This window comes from Cupressus sempervirens, chromosome 10 (assembly GCF_028749045.1).
Source record: "Cupressus sempervirens isolate cs-2001-9-10 chromosome 10, ASM2874904v1, whole genome shotgun sequence".
Classification (NCBI taxonomy): Eukaryota; Viridiplantae; Streptophyta; class Pinopsida; order Cupressales; family Cupressaceae; genus Cupressus; species Cupressus sempervirens.
The window spans coordinates 819,628,653-819,649,287 of NC_143127.1; the positions used below are offsets into that span (position 1 = coordinate 819,628,653).

A 20,635-nucleotide genomic window follows, 5' to 3' on the forward strand; every position below is an offset into this window, starting at 1 on the left:
AGATTTGTTAGAAATAAATTTTATATATATATATATATATATATATATATAGGATAATTTTTAATTATGTTGTGGTTCTCCTCACTCTTAACTTCGAAACGAGCCTACCTGCGTTGAAAATGGACCTAATTTGCCAAAGCTATGTCTAGTTGCTTAAAATCTTGTAGTTCCTAACCTAAAAGAATTCAAAATACATAAAAATGCACAAAATATTAATAATTTCAACTTTCCAAGTTAGAAATGCTCACACATTGAGCACTCATAACTTAATGGTTAGCAATGCTTGAAAAATGAGCATTCCTAACTCAATTTTTTAACTCACTCGAAAAAATCCAATCAATAACCCAATGTTCATAATACTGAAACTCACAACTAATGAAAGGTTACTTATGCTAAAAAATTGAGCAAGAAAAAATATTAGTTCAAAATGATTGGAATTTGAGCATTTTGAACTCTTAGTCTAAGTTGCTCAAAAAAGTCAAAAGCATATGCTCCAAATGTTCAAAACCCTATGAAGGTTTTTAATGGTTAATCTTAGCCTTAACAACGGATTTTATGAAATTCTTGAAAAATTAAAAATAAAAACCTCTGAAAGGTTGTGTATGATGGAGAGTGGAGCAGACATAACCAAGGCATGGTTAGAAATGCTCCAAATCTAAGCATTCCTAACCTGGTTCTCCATTTCAAGAAATGATTTCTAAAACCTCCAAGTTCATTGTGAGTTGCATTTGTTCAAGGTGTTGTTGTAAATATGTATGAGCAAGTTGAATAAACAATAAGTGTTTGATGAAATGTATTGCACGGATAACAACATTGTAATTGATAAGTGCAGAGATTGGACTCATAACATATGTGGTTTGAGGGAATGCATTGTTGACCAAGGAGATATAGGGATTCCCCAAGTTTTGGGAATGAGAGTTATTTTAGTGAATTAGCTTCTTGCATGAGATGATACTAGTTGACAGGGAGTTGCTAAGTCGATTGTATACATGGAAGCTCACCATAACACAATAATCACTCTCTCATATTAATGAAGTACAAATTAGAAGGCATTCAATGTATTGATAGAAAGTCACAGAGAAGGCATTCAATGTATTGATAGAAAATAAAGTATAGGAATGTCGATAACAAGAACATAAGCTATATTTTTAAAAAAATAGTTCCATGCTTCTTTGGTTGGATCATTATGATGCTAACATATTTAGTTGTTAAAGTGCCTATGTTAGATCATTTGACAGGTTTGGGTGCAACATTCAAAGTAGTCTTCATTTAATATTAACAGAAATAGGATAGAAAGTTTATGTGATCTGTGTGACACCAATAAAGGGAGGACTTATGAGATGTTAAGATGATTATAAAATTCACATAATCATCAATGGAACTAAAGGCTAGTGGCTAGTGCTATCTTTAATTGATGAAATAAATATCACTTCCTTCTTACATAAAAGGATCATTGTTAGACTTCATTTCTATGCTGGTCAAATCTCTCACATGCTTGAAGGGGATTTGTCTTATAGAAATTTCCAAGATTGTCTATTTAGTTGAGTGGAAATATAAAATTTTATATTCTCAATAGTTTCAATGGTGGAATTATTACTAACACCAATGATGAAGCAAATAAGGACTAGAAATTACCTCAAAGTCAACTTGCAGATGAGGAGATGATTTAGAATTAAAAGAAGCCTACAATGTCCACATCAATGAGATCAATGTTCCAAGGGTTTTTCTTAAGGTTTATAAGGTTCAAAGTTTCGATTGCAGAGTAGTGACTTTTATTACTTTTGGTAAAGGTTTAGAAGTTGACTACTTCTGACTGAAATTTGTGAAGTTCATAACCTTAATCAAATTGCGCAAAAGCAGGTTAGTTATCAATAAGATGCCTATAAATTCAAGGCAATTTGTAATTTAAAGGGGGAAAACTTTATGAAGGGAAAATGCTGAAATCTAGGTATGTGCAGGATCATGGTGTGCCAAAAAGTGGCGATGTGAAAAAAGTAGAGTTTGAAGATGTCTAAAAGCGCTTCTAAATCCGCTCTGACTATTTTTCACCTATCCAAGTATCAAACCTGGAAGGTAAGGCCAAGCCTTATCGGATATCTGATTTGACATCGAATATCTGATCTCATATTGGATATTCGATAATTAGCGTAATAATATTATAACAATATAATTATTATAGTTATTATACTATAATATAATATTATTATTATATTATAATAATATAAAAATATTATATTATAATAGTATAATATATTATTTAATATAATATTATTATTATTATATTATAATCGTATAATATTATACTATAATAATAATATTATATTATACTAATATTATAATGTATTATATTATAATGTATTATATTATAATAATATAATATAATATTTAATATTATAATATATAGTAATGTAATATAATATATATAATTATAATATAAAAATATATATAATATAATATAATATAATATATAATGTAATATATTATATATAAAATATAATATAATAATAATAATGTAAGATATTATATGTTATAATTTATATATAATATTGCGTGCATATCGGATATCCGATATTATATCGGATATCCAATACATACGCATAACATAAAAATAAAAACACAAACCCACAGGCCCTCTTATTATGCTAATTTGGGGCAAGTATTGCATGGGCGATCGAATATACGATTCAAGATCGAATATCAGATATTAAGGCATGTTTTTTTTTTCCAACTCATTTTTAACCTAAATTCAATAGATTTTAGGATGATTTTGTTTGTTTTAGTTGAATCTAGGGTTTTTTTGAAAAAATGGTTAAAATTAAGGTTTTTTTTAAATATATATTACGTTTTGCAATTCAATAGGAATGGCTGATCAGAATGATGACACTGAGGCAGGGAATAATATTCCTCATAATCCCCCACCAAACGATCTAGTACCCCCACAAAACCATCCACCAAATGATCCTCTACCCCCTTAAAACCCTCCTCAAATCGAGGATTTGGTAAATGAAAATCTCACCAAGTTGAGATGTTTGCATAGAACATATAATAATCTACCTGCATTGGCTCCTATATTATCCATGTTAAAAACCATAGTGGATAACACTGAAACCCTTATGAACCAACAAAATGCTGCTCTTCATTGGCGTGATGAAATACACGAGATGTTTGATGATGGTTTGGATTATGATGAGGTTGCGGCCCTCAACATAAGCAAAGATGATTTGGCTAGCCTTTTTACGAACTCAAAAATGGTTTTACCAGTCAACCCAAAAAAATTGAAACTATCAATTAAATGGTGCACAAATGACGCCATATGTGCAAACTTTTGGGATCATTGGTGGATGGTCTTTGATATCCCTCCACATGGAAATTTAGACATACCATTTTATTTCCTTAGAAAATTATATGTAGAATTTGTGTTGAAACTTAAAGTGAACTATTGGAGCATGAAGCCCAACATGGGTGTAGGACTAGGAGCTCCTTAGGATAGACCCTCTTCCCAGTAGAAGAAAGCTGGCACTTTTGTCCCCCCCATTGATATCTCCCCCCCTCCTTGAGTGCAGCATCCAGATATTATGATAGAGGCTAGCTCTCAGACCATCTGAGCCATTCATAAGCTGAGTAGCCTAATGATATCTCAGGCTAGGTCAGTCTTGCCTCCTTGTGTTGATAATGTTGGTGCGAGTTCATCATCGGCTAGCTCATCACATGTTTGTGTGCCTCACACTTGCATTACGTGCAAGAATATTTGCTTGGGTCCCATAGGTGATCTTCTTGAGTATCATTTTGTATTAGATGAGGATACACCAGACACACACGCAGAGGCTACAGACCCTGATGCGAGAGAGGAGGGGAATGCAGAGGCATGGACTCCTTTGGTGTTGGTACATGTATATATTTTTTTGCTATGACATATGTGATTTAAATTTAATTTTTATAATAGATTAATTTTAATTTTTAAGCCATATTGACTTTTATATGTATGTGATCTTCATTTATGTGTAGTTGATGACCAAGGAGGAGCTCAGACAGATTGATGATGCCACGCTCTCAGCCATTTCATTTGGCCTTGAGACATCTATGGTACATTATGTTTTGTTCACATTTTTTTTCTATTTTATATTGTAGCATATATAGTTGCTAATCTTTCTTTTATCTTGCAGGTACCACTTGTCCTAGGGGAATAAAGTGCAGGGGGTGAGCCAGCATGCATTGAAAAAGGAAAGGTAATTAGGTGCTTTCTATTTGATTAAATATCAATGCATTCTTGTAAAATATTTGTGGTAATCCTATTTAAATACATTCTTTATTGTATATAGGGCATGGCTACTGGTGATGAGCCTGTATAGATTTTGTATCATAGACCATCAAGGATTTCCATTCGCAGTGAGAGCCCCATTGTATGTATAAGTATCATTAAGTTTTTATTACCCTTATCTTCATAAATAAAATCAAAACTAATTTTTGTGATATTAACAACTACTATTTTGTATCTCATAGGAGACTCCTAGTGCACATTAGGTCCAATGGGAGAGTTATGTAGATTTGATGACGTGGCCACTCACTCCTGAGGAGGAGCCTACAATAGTAAGTTGTAGTTTGAATTCATGATTGAATATGTTATAAATTTAGCATGCTATGAATTATAATGTTATAGTTTAAATTGTAGATTCATCTGACAAATGTATTTGAACATATACACCCCACAATTAGAGAGGTACTAACATTGCTGAGGGCATACAAGAGGACTCCTGACCAGTGCAGGATGTCGACGAGAGAGGTATTTATTATGAAATTTTGATAGTAGAAATCTCCATTACAAAAAATATCATTATTCATTTGAGTAATTCAATGTTAGATACAAAGAATCATATAAATTTAGTAGTCTAACTTTGGGTTTTCCTTTTTTGTTTATGTAGGAGGCATCCAATCCACCTAGAGCAGTGAAGAGGCTACATTTTGATCATCCACCAGCACCCTAGGATAGTATAGTTGTCGTAGGATGCATCATGAGACATTTTGAGATGGAATATGCCACATTGTATACAGAAACATTGATATTATACACATTCTAATGGCATGATCAGCCACATTTTGTATATGGATCTATGTATTTTGATATATATTTAAGTACTTTGTCTATGGATACATGATCTTTGATATGTATTTGTGTAAAATTTTGTCTATCGATACATTTATTTTGATATATATTTTTGTCATTTATGTGCACAATGATATACATATTAATTTAGTATCTAGTATTTTTCAATTTATCTTGGATCATGTGTATTGTTCATGTTTATGAAATATCATTAATTTTGATTATGTTTGTTATATTTGATTCAAATGCAATAATTTTTTAATAACATTTTAACAACCTTTATTATCAAATTTGGATGCAATGTATAATTTGAAGTGCTATCATGACATAAACACAATTATTAATCGCCTACACAAGGTTTAGATAACCCCAAATCTGATTTTAAACTCCACCTTCAAACTTGAAACTAACTCTTGGCTTCAAATCTAATCTCAACACAGTTAAGGACTCCACTCCTCAACCATGGATTATATTCTCAACCACCAAGTCATTCATAGATTCATAATCTTTGATAACTAGCACTTCACTTTGTTACTATCCTCATACTACAACTTTTCAATTTCAACATAACTTCAAAATATCTCAACTTAAGAGGCTTGATTGGATAGTTCATTGATAGCCCTCACAAGCTCCGAGTTATTTTAGGCCTCAGCATCACCGTCCTGTAGCATTCAACAGTTCATTGATAACCCTCATGAACTCTGAGTTATGACCCTCAGAATATCGACCTCAAAATGCACTTAGAGCACCTTGGAGACTCCTCGGTACGGGGTGGCCCTGGACAATGGATGGTCTTTGTGGCCAAAAAAAGGGTGTCACTAAGGTTCACCCACCCACCCGAAGCTAATGGCACTAACAATTTGATGCCAAGATCAGCGATTTCAAAGTTATGTTGTGGTGCACCTATGAATTGAGGCACACTGCGAGTTTTGGCATCGAGCAAGATCGTTGTGCCGAATCCAAACGGAATGTGATCTCTCAAAAATGAGATAAGTTATTTTAGGTCTGAGCATCATTTTCCTATAGCATTCAACAGTTCATCGATAGCCCTCACGAGCTCCGAGTTATGACCCTCAGAATATCAACCTCAAAACGCACTTCGAGCACCTTGGAGACTCCTCGATACAAGGTGGCCACGAATGATAGATCATCTTCATAGCTAGAACAAGGGTGTGACTAGGGTTCACCCACCCACTTGGAGCTAATGGCACTAATGATTTGATGTCAAGATCAGCGGTCTCAAAGTTACACTGTGGTGCACCTATGAATTGAGGCACACTGTGAGTTTTGGCATCGAGCGAGATCATTGTGTCGAATGCAAACGAAATGTTATCTCTCAAAAATGAGATAGGTTATTTTAGGCCTCAACATCACCATCTTATAGCATTTGAAATTTCATCGATAGCCCTCACGAGCTCCGAGTTATGACCTTCAGAATATCGACCTTGAAATGCACTTAGAGCACCTTGGAGACTCCTCGATACGGGGTGGCCAGGGATGATGGATCATCTTCATGGCCAAAAAAAGGGTGTGACTAGGTTTCACCCACCCACCCGGAGCTAATAGTGCTGACGATTCAATGCCAAGATTAGTGGTTTCAAAGTTACGCTGTGGTGCACCTATGAACTGAGGCACACAGCGAGTTTTGGCATCGAGTAAAATCGTTGTGCCAAATGCAAACAGAATGTGATCTCTTAAAAATGAGATAGGTTATTTTAGGCCTCAACATCACCATCCTGTAGCATTCAATAGTTCATCGATAGCCCTCACGAGCTCTGAGTTATGACCCTTGGAAGATCGACCTCGAAAGGCACGTAGAGTACCTTGGAGACTCCTTGGTACAAGGTGGTCGTAGATGATGGATGGTCTCCATGGCCAAAACAAGGGTGTGACTAGGGTTCACCCGTCCACCCAGAGCTAATGGCACTGACAATTCGATGCCAAGATTAGCAGTTTCAAAGTTACGCTATGGTGCACCTATGAATTGAGGCACACTCTGAGTTTTGGCATCGAGCAAGATCGTTGTGCCGAATCCAAACGGAATGTGATCTCTCAAAAATGAGATAGGTTATTTTAGGTCTCAACATCACCATCCTATAGCATTCAACAATTCTTGGAGTTATGACCCTCGAAAGATCGATCTCAAAATGCACTTAGAGCACCTTGGAAACTCCTCGATACAGGGTGGCCACAAATGATGGATGGTCTCCATGGCTAGAACAAGGGTGTGAATAGGGTTCACCCACCCACTCAAAGCCTAATGGCATTGACAATTCGATGCCAAGACCAGCCGTTTCAAAGTTATGTTGTGGTGCACCTATGAACTGAGGCACACTGTGAGTTTTGGCATCGAGCGAGATCGTTGTGCCGAATCCAAACGGAATGTGATCTCTCAAAAATGAGATAGTTTATTTTAGGCCTCAAAATCACTGTCCTGTAGCATTCAACAATTCATCGATAGCCATCACGAGCTCCAACTTATGACCCTCGAAAGATCAACCTCGAAATACACTTAGAGCACCTTGGAAACTCCTCAGTACGGGGTGGCTGCAAATGATGGATGGACTTCGTGGTCAGAACAAGGGTATCACTAGGGTTCACTTGCCCACCCAAAGCTAATGGCGCTGATGATTCGATGCCAAAATCAGTGGTGTCAAAGTTACGTTGTGGTCTACCTATGAACTGAGGCACACTGCGAGTTTTGGCATCGAGTGAGATCATTGTGCCGAATGCAAATGGAATGTGATCTCTCAAAAATGAGATAGGTTATTTTAGGCCTCAACATCACCATCCTATAGAATTCAACAATTCATTGATAGCTTTCACGAGCTCCAAGTTATGACCCTCGGAAGATCAACCTCAAAATGCACTTAGAGAACCTTGGGGACTCCTCAGTATGGGGTGGCCATGGATGATGGATGGTCTCCATGGCTGGAACAAGGGTGTCACTAAGGTTCACCTACCCACTCAGAGCTAATGGCACTAACGAATCAAATAGTTCTAGCCATTAGGAGTTAGATTTTGAAAAGTTGTCAAGAAATTTGTAAAAGTTGCTAAGCAACTTTTTGTAGTTTTTGTAATTTTTACGCTAAGACAAGTTTTATTGCAAATTTGATTGCAAATAGACTCTACAAAATCCTAGGGACCCTAATAATGTTCTAAACATCTAGACTTACCTAAAAAACATGAAATTTACCAAAAATCCACTTTATTGGACCAATTGATGGCCAAGGCTTATAGTTGCACCATGGGGTCTTGTGTTCATTACAAATGTGGATGGTCAAAGGGAGATCATTAGATCTATCCCTAGACCTTATTACATCAAGAAAAGAAAATTTATTAAGTGCTTTGCACTAGTGTTCCCTATATTTCATTAATGTTATTGGACTAAGAACTAGTTTTCCTCTCAGTTGGAAGGGTGGGCCTAAAGGTTCAACACTAATGGGTGATGTTGAACCACCTTGGTAATGACTACTTCATTTGGGGAGGCTTGAGATTGCATGCAAAAAAATTCTTATCGATTTTACTCTTGTTTCAAGGGGTGGGCCTAAGAGCTCAACATATTAGAATGATGTTAAATCACAATATTAATGAATAGCTCATTTGGAGATGGTAGCTAACCAAAGCTTAGAAGATTATTTTTATAGTATTGTAAAAGTTTTTTGTGAGAACCTTGCTACTAAAAATTCAAAGTATATGCAATTTTCCCAATGATTCTAAGCATGGTAACCAATGGAGGAAGAGTTGGCATGGTTGTAATAATGCATGGTAACCATGATGAACCAACAAAAAGGAGAAACACTATGAACCATGATGCACTTGAACATAAAGATGATTATGGAGAGGATCAAATGCAACATGTTGCTTCAGTCCCAAATCTTGACAATATACAAGTGATGCAGACGATAGGGTGATGGACCCAAGTAACAACCTAAAATGAGCAAATTTGTAACAATGTGCCAAGTGACCCTTCTAGGTCCTGATGGTCAAATCCCACAAATGGTCAACTCTAGGAGGTTTTAAGGTTTCAATGAGTTTTTTTTGACATATTCACCATGTTCCAACACTTGCCCTTAAGTTTCAATACTTTTCAAGCCAAAATGCACAACATGCCAAAATGTTGTCTATGCAACTTTACAATTCTGTGACAGCAGCAAGACAAATAGGTGGATAACTTTTATTTTTTCCAAAAGACTCCTTGAATAAATGGATTTTTTGGATACCCTTTATCCTGTCACAAAACATATATAAGACTTAGATACCCTTCCTTTGAAAAATATCAATGAAATTTCACACTTCTCCTATTTTTTAACAATGTAGAAAAGATGTATTTACAAAGCAACCACTAGAAGGACTTAAGATCTGGACTCCAAACTTTGCATAGGCTCATAAAATAATCTCAACTAGAGAAATCCACTCTCAATGTCATTCTATGGGTTCCCTAACCCCAAAAGCCCCAATTCACCTTCTGAAAACCCTTGTTCCTAGGGCATCACCAATCTCACATGCGCCAAGCCTTCTTGTACTAATTCAAAATTTAGACATCTATTTTTTATCACCATAAACATGAATCAACTCACAAACACTGCCCTCTTAAGGAAAATCTCTTCCTATAGGATTGTCCCCTCACTTTCAACCCTTGTTTTCACCCTTTTATGTTTGGTGGCCGCCAATTATTCTGGTTAGTTGATCATTTTAGGGTTAGAAGACATTATACATGTTAGGACAATGGCATGCCATGAAGAATCAGGTAAGCATTTCATGGAATGACCATGATTAGATGAAAAAACTATCAAAATGCTTATGAACAGGACTGCTACAACCAGCAATCAGCAAGTTAGATGAATAACCCTTCAAAAATGAAATCAAAACTTGGTCCTAAACTTCCTTATAGATCTTAGAAGATGTCTAAATGCATTAGAATATCATAAAGAACTCAAAAACTCCAAAGAACCTTCAAATTTCTATTAAAATCCAAGCTTTTTTATTCAAAATTCTGAATTAGTCCAGAGTGCCAAAATTGTGTAATTTCTTTCTTCACATCATCAAATAGCTTCTTATAAAAACATGGAACTTTCCCACCAAATGCCCATGTTTCATTTTGAAGAGAATCATCAATTTTCTCTTGTCGACTAAGTACTCTTCTCAAAGTAGTACGATTTAAATTCAAATCAATACAAGTTTGTCTCATATATCTACCCTTTCTCAAATGATGACTTACCAAAGACGTTGTAATAACCCTTCGAGCAGCTCTGTTATCCTTCTCCCTGCTATTTTTTCCAATGCTATTGAGAGCACTGAAAAGATTCTTCACAATAATGGTATTTCTTTCCAACTTTTTATTGACACGAATCTTCAATTTGGAAAGCATAGGTCTCATCTTCTGCATCTTTAATAAGTGCATGAAAAGCTGACATTGCTCCACCACTATCTTGTTGCCAATAAAAATCTTATGTTTTCTTGAAGCCCATAACCGAATGGTTCTTTCTGATTTTTTCCCTTCCAAACTAGTAATAATCATTTCATCAATTTCAATTATCCATTTTGGTATTTTAGAACCTTCATGTCAATTATAATTAGGAGATATGTAAGCTTCTTGTGCATTGTCATGTTCAACATGGTCAATTATGTAATTTGGATTATGACTTGGTAGCATTTCGTCTTCAAAATTTTCATTCTCTAAATTTTCAATTTCAGCATTATTGTTTTCAATAGGTATATTTTCATTTCCCAACTATACATATTCATTATCTGACTCTATGATTTCACCTTCGACTAATTCATCGTCAACTTGACTGATATTTAGCATACCTTATCTTTTTCTTTGGTGTTCCATTTTGTCCCTTTCCCTATATGCTGCAATGTCTTCATTGGATATCTTCTTTTTACGTTTACCCTTTCAATGATTGCTGCTGCCCATTCAGATGACAATATCAGACACCTAGGGTTATATTTTCAAAAAAAATTCGATTGGTTGGGCCCCAAAACTCAACTTCTTGTAAAGCTCGTTTAAAAAAAAACTCAAAAAATGATGTTGTCGAGTCTGCAGGGACAAGGAATATGTTCAAAATTGATGCCAGTAATATCGGATATCCGATTTGAAATCAAATATCCAATATGCCTCCTAAAGACATATTGGAGGGAAAATCGAGTTTGTGAGTTAATAGTTTATAACTTATCAATTATTTGAGCTGTATTACTATGTAAAAATATATTATAATATATTATATATATATAATAACATAATGTAAAGATATAACATATAATCTATTAATATATAATAATATATTATGTTATTCTTATTATAATCTTAAAATGTAATTTATATTATTATATTATATTATTATTATTTTTTCTATATTTTATTAAATATAATAACGTAATATTATATATATATATATATATATATATATATATATATATATATATAATGAGCTATGTTATTAAAATATAATAATATATTATCTTATTAGTATTATAATCTATAAATATTATATGTGTGTGTGTGTGTGTGTGTGTGTGTGTGTGTGTGTGTGTGTGTGTGTGTGTGTCCCTATGTGTCCTAGGACCCCTAAGGACATATTAGAATCATTCTTATGGGTCGAAGGGGGTCATAGGGTGATCGATGACCCCCTATAACCCATTACATGACGAAATATGTCCTTAGGGGTCCTAGGACCCCTAGGGACATATTCGAATCATTCTTATGGGTCAAAGCGGGTCATAGGTTGACCTATGACCCCGTTCAACCCATTACATGATGACAAATGTCCCTAGGGGTCCAAGGACCCCAAGGGACATATTAGAATCATTCTTATGGGTTGATTGGGGTCATAGGGTGACTTATGACCCTCTTCGATCTATTACATGATGACATTTGTTCCTAGGGGTTCTAGAACCCCTAGGGACATATTAGAATCATTCTTATGCATCAAAGGGGCTCATAGGTTGACCTATGACCACCTTCAAACAATTACATGATAACATACGTCCTTAGGGGTCCTAGGACCCCTAAGGACATATTAGAATCGTTCTTATGGGTCGAAGGGGGTCATAGGGTAATTTATGACCCCCTTTAACCCATTACATGATGAACATATTAGAATCATTCTTATGGGTCCAAGGGAGTCATAGGTTGACCTATGAACCCCTTAAACCTATTACATGATGACATATATCCCTAGGGGTCCCAAGAACCCTAAAGATATATTAGAATCGTTCTTATGGGTTAAAGGGGGTCAGAGGGTGACCTATGACCCCCTTCGACCTATTACATGATGACATTTGTCCCTAGGGGTCCTAAGGCCCCTAACGACATATTAGAATCATTCTTATGGGTCGAAGGGGGTCATAGAGTGACCTATGACCCCCTTCGACCCATTACATGATGACATATGTCCCTAGGGGTCCTAAGACCCCTAGGGACATATTAGAATCATTCTCATGGATCAAAGGGGGTCATAGGTTGACCTATGACCTCATTCGACCCATTACATGATGACATATGTCCCTACAGGTCCTAGGACCCATAAGGACATATTAGAATCATTCTTATGGGTCGAAGTGGGTCATAGGGTGACCTATGACCTTGTTCGACCCATTACATGATGACATTTGTCCCTAGGGGTCCTAGGAGCCCTAGGGACATATTAGAATCATTCTTATGGGTCGAAGGGGGTCATTGGGTGACATATGACCCCCTTTGACTCATTACATGATGACATTTGTCTCTAGGGGTCCTAGGACCCCTAGGGACATATTAGAATCATTCTTATGGGTCGAAGGGGATCATAGGTTGACCTATGACCCAATTCGACCCATTACATGACAAAATATGTCCGTAGGGGTCCTAAGACCCCTAAGGACATATTAAAATCGTTCTTATGGGTCATAGGGTGACCTATGATCCCCTTTGACCCATTACATGATGTCATCTATCCCTCGGGGTCCTAGTACCCCAAGGGACATATTAGAATTGTTCTTATGGGTCAAATGGGGTCATAGGTTGACCTATGACTCCCTTCGACCCATTACATGATGACATATGTCTCTAGTGGTCCTAAGGCCCCTAGAGACATATTAGAATCATTCTTATGGGTCAAAATTACATGATGACATTTGTCTCTAGGGGTCCTAAGAACCTTAGGGACATATTAGAATCGCTCTTATCGGTCGAAGGGGGTCATGGGTTGACCTATGACCCCGTTCGACTCATTACATGATGACATATGTCCCTAGGGGTCCTAGGACCCCTAATGACATATTAGGATCGTTCTTATGGGTTGAAGGGGGTCATAGGGTGACCTATGACCCCCATCGACCCATTACATGATGACATATGTCCCTAAGGGTCCTAGGACCCCTAGATAAATATTAGAATCATTCTTATGGGTCGAAGGGGGTCATAGGTTGACCTATGACCTCATTCAACCCATTACATGATGACATATGTCCCTAGGGTCCTAAGACCCCTAGGGGCATATTAGAATCATTCTTATGGGTCTAAGGGGGTCATAGGTTGACCTATGACCCCATTTGACCCAATACATGATGACATATGTATTGTTCTTATGGGTCGAAGGGGGTAATAGGGTGATCTATGACCCCCTTCGACCCATTACATGACGACATTTGTCCTGACCCCTAAGATCATATTAGAATCGTTCTTATGGGTCAAAGAGGGTCATAAATTATCCTATGACCCCCTTCGACCCATTACATGACAACATATGTCCCTAGGGGGTCCTAGGACCCTTTAGGACATATTAGAATCGTTCTTATGGGTCAAAGGGGGTCATAGGGTGACCTATGACCCCCTTCAACCCATTACATGATGACATTTGTCCCTAGGGGTCCTAAGGCCCCTAGGGACATATTAGAATCATTCTTATGGGTTGAAGTGGGTGATTGGGTGACCTATGACCCCCTTCGACCCATTACATGACGACATTTGTCCCTAGGGGTCCTAGGACCCCTATGGACATATTAGAATTGTTCTTATGGGTCAAAGGGGGTCATAGGTCGACCCATTACATGATGACATATGTCCATATGGGTCCTAGGGCCCCTAAAGACATATTAGAATCATTCTTATGGGTCAAAGGGGGTCATAGTTTTACCTATGACCCCCTTCAATCCATTACATGATGACATATGTCCCTAGGGATCCTAGGACCCCTAGAGACATATTAGAATCATTCTTATGGGTCAAAGGGGGTCATAGGTTGACCTATGACCCCCTTTGACCCATTACATGATGACATATGTCCCTAGACCCCTAGGGACATATTAGAATCGTTCTTATGGGTCGAAGGGGGTCATAGGTTGACATATGACCCCGTTCAACCCATTACATGACGACATATGAATCGTTCTTATGGGTCAACCGAATACATGACAACATATGTCCTTAGGGGTCCTAGGATTAGAATCATTCTTATGGGTCGAAGGTGGTCATAGGGTGACCTGTGACCCCCTTCAACCCATTACATGATGACATTTTCATTCTTATGTGTCGAAGGGGCTCATAGGTCAACCTATGACCCCCTTCGACCCATTACATGATGACATATGTCCCTAGGGGTCCTAGGACCCCTAAGGACATATTAGAATCGTTCTTGTGGGTCAAAGGGGGTCAAAGATCAACCTATGACCCCTTTCGACCCATTACATGACGACATAGGGATATATTAGAATTGTTCTTATGGGTCGAAGGGGGTCATTGGGTGACCTATGACCCCCTTTGACCCATTACATGACGACATATGTCTAGGACCCCTAGGGACATATTAGAATCGTTCTTATGGGTCGAAGGGGGTAATAGGTTGACCTATGACCCCCTTCAACCCATTACATGATGACATTTGTCCCTAGGGGTCTTAGGACCCCTAGAGACATATTAGAATTGTTCTTATGGGTCGAAGGGGGTCATAGGTTGACCTATGACCCCCTTCGACCCTTTACTTGACAACATATGTCCCTAGGGTTCGTAGGACCCCTAGGGACATATTAGAATCGTTCTTATGGGTCGAATGGGCCCTTCGACCCATTACATGTCAATATTATATTTAATAATTATATTAAATTGTATATTTTAATATAATATTAATATATTTTTATATTATATAACAATAATAATCATATATGTTACTAGATTATAGATTTAATAATAATATATATCATATATACCCCTATATTATATTTAAAACTATATTATACTTAATAATAATAATAATCTTATATATTAGTATAATGTAATAATAATTATAATATTAATGTTCACACATTCACGAAATATATAATTTCTTCTAAGATTGTCTAAAGTTATTGTTTTATGTTTATTTCCCTTTAAATTTGTTTCCCTCCAAATTTAAAATTTAAAAAAGCTTGCCTTTTGAAATTTCCCTCCAAAAACGGATATGAGCTCATCAAGTCATATCGGAGATCCGATTAGGCCTGGTATTTACCAAGCCTACCCGGTCAACCCAAAAAATATGTTTGAGGAGGGTTTTAGTAACACTCAGACTTCGGATAGCCATCTAACAATGTTATTTTGATCGAAATTGAATGAAACGAAAAAGATTTTTTAATATTGCTCTCGAGATTCCATCGATATAATTGATGTCAAATTTAGATTTTGATAAGTATTTATTAGTTAATTATCAATGAAGATTATTGTAAAGTGTTGATTGACATACTGCTTGAAAAATAGCTATAACTTTCAAACAGTATAACATTTTTTAAATCTAAAAGTTGTGTCACATTCTTTGCTACGCCTAGTATAAGAAATTTTTTTTAAAAAAATAAATTTGGTAAAATTTTCTATTAGTTAAGGTGGTCAGACATGAGAGTTTTTTTTTTCGAAAAAAGTTTTAGTAGAAAATTCATATTTAATTATTTATTTGGAATAAAAATACTGAAAAATATGCATCAAATTCAGGCATGAGTCTACTTTTTATATCTATAATTATATTAAAAAAATTATTATCATTTGATTTTGATTAAGGTGGTCAGACATACACCTACTTTTTATTTTTGCCTAAAATTTTCGTAATACTACATTAAAATCCAAACTTTTGGCCAATCAATTTTTTTTTCTCCTGATAAGGCCTAGTAGTTTAGAAACTACATTCAATTTCCTATAGATTATTTTCTTACAACTTTTTTATATAAAATCCATAACCACTTTAAAATTATGTGTCAAGTTGACATAACCCTAATTTGTTGATTTTTCACTGCCACTTAAGGCCATATTTTGGTACACCATGATCCTGCACATACCCATCTCTTTTAAGGGACTTTTAGATTTACATTATGCATTGGATGTTCTTAAACTTGTATATTTGAAAGAGAATAATGAAGAACTCTTTCAGTCGTATATCTTGAATGTGTTCATCACTTACTAAATCACTTACTTCTCATATGTTGAGTTAGTGATCTCTTGTGTAATGGTGCAATCTAATAGTCTTCCTATTGTATGTATTAAATTTGACAAAATATATCCATTTGATGGTATTTTGTTATGAATATATCAAAATAGCATATCTTTCCATATGTCAAGGTCTGTTATTCATGTTTTGTCATCATTACTTTTATTTACTTAAAATCCCCTTGTAATCAATTATCCACTGTGAAATCTCATTTGGTATGCGCAGTGGAGTTTCTGTTATTCATTTTGCTTTCTCCCTTCATATTTTTAGGTGAAAAGTATATAAAATCTCAAATACACCCATCATAAGAAGGAGCTGCCCCTCTCAAACACAGAGAAAGATTGCAATTTGATAGTGATCAGATTTTAGTCTATCCAACTGTTGGTACTGTTGAATTCATAGGGTGAATAGGATCATTTTTAGAGATCATTTCATAGTAACAAATGTTCATAAGGTGAATAAGGTCAGTTTTGGAAATTATTTCATAGTAACAAATCTATTTACCAACGCAATTAACTGCAAAAAGAAGAGCTCTTGAACTATGAAGGCAAAATTAAACAAAATTCTCGCAAAATTCTGCTACGAAAGGAAAGCTTTGAGCAGGGAATGTAGTGTGGCGTAATATTAGCTCAGGACAAGGAGTGCAGATCATTGATCCAAACATTAATAATTATAAATTGCTCTCAATGTTAATGATTTCTGATTGAACTTAGGTGAAAAAATATAAAACGGATTTGAAAGACAGATGAAAAAATGTTTATGCAGGCAAATCTAATAGTTTTCCAGTAATTCACTATAAATTGTTATCAATGCTTGCGTACCAGACATCATCAATTAAGCTGAATAACAAGAATGACAACTTATCTCTCTTCTGAAGCTGTTATCTTTTATTTGTTGTCATTTATTGTTATACTTCATCTCATCTAAGCAAAGGATGCTAATTGTTTAGTAGTAAAATTCTTTTGTCTTCTGTTAATTTTTTTAATTGAGCTGTATTACGTTTATAATTTTTGTTGGCTTATTGCAGATTTGATCTACAAGATTGCAGTTCCGCCACTAACAATGGATAGTCAGATATGGAAGGGTTTGTTGTAGAGCTTGTCTGTATAGATAATTTGTATTTAGCATATGATCTTTGTTTAACTATGGCACTTAAATTGTATAAGCCTCTACATCCATGGATGCTAATTAATCACAAGGCACAAGATATGGTCTATAGGGCATCTGGAGGGAGGAGTTATATCTTGTACAAACTTAGCTGCAAGTTACGTGTATTTACATAATGTTAAACTGAAACATCAGAGGTTTTTTCATCATAGGCTGACATTATACATGAAACACTGATTCTTTAATTAACTCAATCATTTACAGAGTGGAGGATAAATTGAGTGCATGTATAGCCTATCAAACAAAGGCTTATGACATTATCTATCTTACTCGGCGATCGATTGAACGCCTTGCTTATTCTCTCACTGCTAAAAATCAATGGCACAACAATCAAAAGTCCAATTGCAAACCCCACACTTACTGCAACAAATGATACCGGTCCTTCCTCTTCAGTTTCTTGATCATCCCCATCTTGATGAGGAGGAGAAGGAGAAATGCATGATACAAGCAGAGGAGATCCACACAGCTGATTGGTATGCTTTCCCTGAAGTGATTCCCTGACAGGTCCAAGACGTCAAGTTCACTCAAGTTGCCAATCCCTAAGGGAATAATGCCCTCCAGCTTATTTCGTCCAAGAATAAGCACTTCCAATTCATGGAATTGAAGAGCCTTGGATGGGAAAGACCCTGTGAGGGAGTTGGAGCCTAGATCAATCACTGCTATGTCTGAAAAATTTCTCAGAGCCACAGAAATCTCTCCTTCAAAATAGTTCCTGTGAAGAACTATGTACCGCAATGGTCCAATGGATCCAAGCTCTGGTGGAATCTTTCCGTGTAGCTGATTTTGGCCAACATTTAATAGTGATAGAGAAGAACAATTATCTAGATTTGGAGGCAGAGATCCGGTAAAATAGTTTCCAGAGAGATCCAGCACTTTTAGATTTGAGAGTCTTCTAATGGTCAAAGGCAATTCTCCCATTAAGGTGTTCCTAGACAAGTCAAGAATCTGAAGACTGGTCGCATTTCCAACCTGTGGATGAATATATCCATTAAGAAAATTCTGAGACAAGTCCAAGCATAGCAGAGACCGTGTGTTGAAGATTTGTGGAGGTATTTTGCCTGCAGAAAAGTTACAAGACGTGAAAACATTTTTACATATTATAGAATAGATTGCTGAATTGAAATGGTTTGTAACGTATGAAAAGTTGGGTACATCTTTAAAAGGAAAATCTGTTTAGGGGCCACTATAAAAATTTAAAATCAGGTAAAAATTGGACAAAGTACCATTAAAATTTCCAATGCTTACCTGTAAATTTGTTTTGTCCTAGACTAAGATAATTCAGAATTGGTAGCTCTGAAAGCCATGGGGGGATTGTTCCTGTCAGCGCATTTCCTGTCAGATTCAGAACACTGAGATTTCTCTGTTGAGACAACCATGTGGGCAGAGGACCTGAGAGCTTGCATTCTGACATGGACAAATGCTGGAGCTGAAATCTGGAACTGAATCCCACATCCCCTGTATCATCAAACTGATTTTCCTGAAGGAACAAAAGTGTAAGTGAGGAAGCATTTTCCATAGACTTGGGAATTCCTCTTGATAATTGGTTTCCGTAAAGAAGCATCAGCTCCAGCTTGGCTAGCTCTCCAAAAGAATCTGGTATGGAGCCATTCAGACTGTTTGCAGAGATATTCAGCATTTTCAGCGCTGAGAGTTTCCCCAAGCCATGTGGAATTGGTCCAGCTAAAGAGTTCTCGCTCAGATCAGGGAACTGCAACTGAGAGAGTTTTGAAAGCTTCCCAGGAACAGAGCCCAAGAAAGAATTTGATGATAGATCCAGTCTCTGCATATACCCAAGCTTATGAATCGAAGAAGGAATGGGTCCGGCCAAGGAATTGTTCGCCACACTCAAAATCTGTAAATGGGTAAGATTTCCAATTTCGGAAGGAAGCGATCCATTGAATCGGTTGAAGGACAAATCCAGCTTCGCCAATCTGGTAAGTTGGCCAATCAGTGGACTTATGGAGCCATCCATTGTGTTCCAGCTAAGGTCTAGCTCTTCTAACATGCCTAAATCATAGTAAGAAGAGGGTATAGAACCTGATAAGCCATTCTCTCGAAGCACAAGCCTTCTGAGACTCTTGAGCTTGTCGACGTCAGGGGAAAGGCTTCCGGATAAATTGTTCCTGCTCAAGTCCAGAGATTCCAACCTTGTCAATGTTAAGATTTGTGAAGGAATTGGGCCTCTGAATGAAGCACCCGTTACATGTAGTGTAGAGAGGTTTGTGAGATTAGCAAGAGGAACAAGGGCGTTGGATGGAATAGGAACAGCTGTTTCTGCTGACAAATCGAGGATGACAGAAATAATATAGCCATCTCTGCTGCAATTGACTCCTTCCCATTGGCAACATTGATAACCCTCCCAAGAAGAAAGCAGAGATGGAGGTTGAACGTTGTCTCTCAAGCTCACAAGTGCCCTTATTTCATCTTTGCTGCAACAATTCACACAATTCAAGAGGCAAAATATCATCATCCATCTACACAAACGTATCACACTCTCGCTCCTGCAGACTAGTGCCATGATCAAATCTTAGAAAGATGTCAGCTTTGAAAATTTGACGGAACAGATATTCATGAGTTCTTCGCAAAGGTGATAATTACTGGGTTTGTTTAAGTGAATTAAAAAATTTAGGAAAAAAAAATTTAGAATCTTTTTCTACTAGCGATGCGGCTATTATATATCAATTGAGAATAAAGCTGAAAATAAGGAACATCTTTTATCTGTACATTAAAAATGTCAGTTTGACTTCGTATTTTTGTTTTCTGTTGTTTCTTCAATTTTGAGTTAACAAAATACTCATTTGAAATTAAGCAGAACTGTATATTATAAAGGTGAGTGTTTAAAGATAAACAGTGAAACCTAAAAGTCCTGAAGGCATCTGTTGCACAAATCACTCCTGAAAATTTGAACAATAGCTGCTAATAAAAAATGAACAGCAGA

General features: G+C 36.3%; 1 protein-coding gene across 1 annotated transcript; it reads right to left on the minus strand.

Moving 5' to 3' along the window:
- Window positions 1-18,054: 18,054 nt before the first annotated feature.
- Window positions 18,055-20,215, minus strand: LOC149536462 (uncharacterized). The gene is made up of 2 exons (XM_089806295.1): window positions 18,943-20,215; window positions 18,055-18,755 (listed from the first exon to the last, which is right to left on the minus strand). Exons 1-2 carry the CDS (start codon window positions 20,213-20,215, stop codon window positions 18,055-18,057), a joined length of 1,974 nt encoding a protein of 657 aa, XP_089662421.1.
- Between the last annotated feature and the right edge of the window lie 420 nt (window positions 20,216-20,635).

What these genes read in the sequence shown, in the direction of transcription:
- LOC149536462 (XM_089806295.1), bottom strand. Translation starts at nt 20,215, where the DNA reads ATGGCACTAGTCTGCAGGAGCGAGAGTGTGATACGTTTGTGTAGATGG. An exon ending in AGGACAAAACAAATTTACAG is followed by an intron (nt 18,756 to 18,942) that starts GTAAGCATTGGA and finishes ACTTTTCTGCAG; the next exon opens with GCAAAATACCTCCACAAATC.